This window comes from Oncorhynchus keta, chromosome 28 (genome assembly GCF_023373465.1).
Source record: "Oncorhynchus keta strain PuntledgeMale-10-30-2019 chromosome 28, Oket_V2, whole genome shotgun sequence".
NCBI classification, from domain to species: domain Eukaryota; kingdom Metazoa; phylum Chordata; class Actinopteri; order Salmoniformes; family Salmonidae; genus Oncorhynchus; species Oncorhynchus keta.
In genome coordinates, this window is record NC_068448.1 from 25,932,913 (window position 1) to 25,936,086 (window position 3,174).

Consider the following 3,174-nt stretch of genomic DNA (forward strand, 5'->3'; position numbering starts at 1 on the left):
ATAAATGAGCTGAAAAGGAGACTGAAGTAGGACTTTAAGCCTGCACTGAATTCTGTGTTTGCTTGTTTTTAGCTGTCCTAAATAAACTAAACCAAAAAAATAGAGACCTCTTCTTATCCGCTGTTGACCTGGCTTAAAACTTGTAATTTTCCACCACTTCGGTAAAAACACAAAACAAAACACAAATTGGGAGACACTGGAATTGTAATTTAAAGTGAAGTGTTTACAGTAAACACGGTAAGATGGGGGACATGTTTGAATGTACAATACTGAGTTCACCCATCTTACATGGCAGTTTCCTATAACCCAAGCAACCATTAGTGTACAACTCTTCACCAGATCCTAATTTCTTTCCTCAGGTAAGAGGTTATTTTTGTTCGTTTAAATACTTTTGATTAGTGGATTCAGAACATATTTTAAGAATTACGTTATTATTTGTTCCGTCGACTTACTGTCAAGGATGGCAGGAGTCTTGGCAGTATCACTTCTAGGAATGCTATTCAGCACACGTTACAACTTTGGTTGCCAGTAAATATCATTGCTCACTTCCTTGTCTTGCTCTCGTTCCCTTTGTCTCTTCAGTATGCTCTGAGGCCAGTGTGGAGAATCAGAGTGAACAAGGAAGGACCATGCCTCTGTCTAAACCAGAGAAGCTGTTAGAACATGAGCTCAGCTGCCCTATCTGCCTAGAGCTCTACACAAATCCGGTTTATCTACCCTGTGGCCATAACTACTGCCTTGCCTGCATTAACGCTACAGACGCCAGCAGTGGAGAGAAGAGCCTGCCTCGCTGCCCTGAGTGCAGAGAAGAGTACAGTGGTACAGAGACACTGCACAAGAACTTCAAGCTCTGCGGCATCATAGAAGGCTACAAGGCCATTGCGCTAGTGGAGAACCTTGGGAGAGAGCCGCTGGAGGTACGCTGTGACCACTGCCTGGACACAGAGACATTGGCCATCAAGACCTGTCTAAAGTGTGAGATGTCCCTGTGTGCCAGGCACCTGCAGCGCCACACTGAGAGGGAATCCTTCAGGAGCCATGACCTGGTGGAGCCCCAGACTAAGCTGGACCTGAGGAGCTGTGCTATCCATGGACGCCTGCTGGAGTACTTCTGTGTCAGCGACATGACCTTCCTCTGCGCCTCCTGCTTCATCAAGGGCACCCACCAGAATCACGATGTCCTGACTATCGAGGTGGCTGAGGAGGAGATGAGGAGGGTCCTAGAGAGCCGGAGCAAGGAGGTGGCCAACAGGCTGCAGCTGACCGAGACCCTGCTGCAGAGGGCTGCTGAGGACCAGAGCACCTCTGATGCTGTGGGGGACAAGCTGATGTCTACTGCTGTGGCCCTGATGGACAGCATGGCTGGTCTGGTGAGCAGGTACAGAGACAGGATGAGCCTGCTGCTGGAGGAGGAGAGAGGCCATCAAAGGAAGATCTGGCAGAGTGGCCTGGGGCTCCTAGAGGAACAGCAGAAGGAGCTGATGGAGGCCAACCAGAGCTCTGCCGAGGTCCTCTCAGTGACTGATAAGCGTCTGTTCATCCACAGGTTCCTGCTGATCGAATCCCAGCTCACGGAAGTGGTGACAGGCACTGTGGCCAGAGTGCTCTCCAAAGAGCCTCTCAACACCAAGCGGCTTCAAGCCAGCCTGAGGATGAATGACTTCAGGGCAGAGATGGGGCAGCTCCTCCAGGCCCTCAATGTCCAGCTCAACCCTCTGGAGTTGACCTTCAACATTACAACAGCGCACCCCAGCCTGCTGCTCTCCAATGACCTGCGGACAGTCAAGTACATTGGCATCAAGCAGGCCTCCACTGATAACCCAGAGAGGTTCAGTACCGCGCCCCAGGTCCTCTGCTCCCAGAGCTTCACAAGTGGGGAGCACATCTGGGTGGTGGAGGTGGGCGACCAGAGCATGTGGTCAGTGGGCTTGTGCTACAAGAGCGTGCCCAGGAGGGGTGACCACAGCCGTCTGGGCCACAACCCAGTCTCCTGGCGTCTGCAGTGGAAGAACAAGAAGCTGACGGCGTGCCATGCCTCCTCAAACATGGCGCTGGTTGAAAAGACCAATCAGCCGCTGAGGGTGGAGGTGGCACTGGACTATGAGAGGGGCACACTGATCTTTCACAGCACCAAGGGCTGTCGGGAGCACCTTCACACGTTTAGGGCTGTGTTCAGAGAACCTGTGTACCCTGCGTTCAGCATCCACTCCACCACAGCACAGTCCTGGATCACCCTCCAGAGTGGAGTGTGACACCTCAGCTTCCCTGTATGTCCATCTATTAACCTTGAAGTGCCTTTGTTACTAACTAACCCAATCAATATCTGTAAATTATTCTAGTTATGGATCTTATCACCAAACGTGAGTAAATTCTAATGAAACAGAATGTAATTGCCTCTTAAAATATACAGTAGAATCTGAATTAAAATGTAGTTCAGGCAGGTCCTTATATTTCTGTTTCATACATACATTACATACATGATTAGACGTTTTAAGTACGGATATGTATTGCTATTCGTAACTAAAGGAATGTAATTGAATTATTTTGTAAAGAGACGTGACTGTATTTGATCTTACCTGCCAAAAATGAGTGTTGCATTGTTTCATTCAGACCGTCTCTGTGGTTTTATATTGAGTTGTTTTAGAGTTGATACTTATTCATCAATGTACTATAGTAGGCCAGGCCTACAGTACATGTGAATATTGGATACTTTATATTTGTATTTGTTTCAGGGACCAGATGAAACGAACATGTGTGATTTGTAATTGTATTTGAAAATCAGTTCACTTTGGATTCATACACAATAAACAGCTATAAGGCAATGATACTGTACTTTGTGAATGGGTTCAAAGGTTTTGTTGAGGAAAGACTTGATCTTCAGGGGAGGCACAATGCTCAATGTTTATCTGACAAATAAACAGTGGCGGAAAACAGATGTCATACTTGAGTAAAATTAAAGATAAAGTACATCAATAGAAAATGACTTAAGTCAAAGGGAAAGTCACACAGTAAAATACTACTTGAGTAAGTCTAAATGTATCTGTTTTTAAATGTACTCATGTACAGTGGTGGGAAAAGTCTTCAGTTGTCATACTTGAGTAAAAGTAAAAAGTAAAAGTAAATGCTATACATCAAATGTCTTATATTAAGCAAACCAGACGACACAGGGGCACA

At 46.6% G+C, this 3,174-nt stretch overlaps 1 protein-coding gene across 1 annotated transcript; it reads left to right on the plus strand.

The window, feature by feature from the left end:
* Window positions 1-254: 254 nt before the first annotated feature.
* Window positions 255-2,832, plus strand: LOC118360923 (E3 ubiquitin/ISG15 ligase TRIM25-like). Its single transcript, XM_035740496.1, has 2 exons — window positions 255-359; window positions 583-2,832. The coding sequence occupies exon 2, from the start codon at window positions 630-632 to the stop codon at window positions 2,250-2,252; it is 1,623 nt and encodes a 540-aa protein (XP_035596389.1). The 5' UTR covers window positions 255-359; window positions 583-629; the 3' UTR covers window positions 2,253-2,832.
* The last annotated feature ends 342 nt before the right edge of the window (window positions 2,833-3,174 follow it).

Coding starts and splice junctions, on each gene's coding strand:
- LOC118360923 (XM_035740496.1), top strand. CDS start 630: ATGCCTCTGTCTAAACCAGAGAAGCTGTTAGAACATGAGCTCAGCTGC.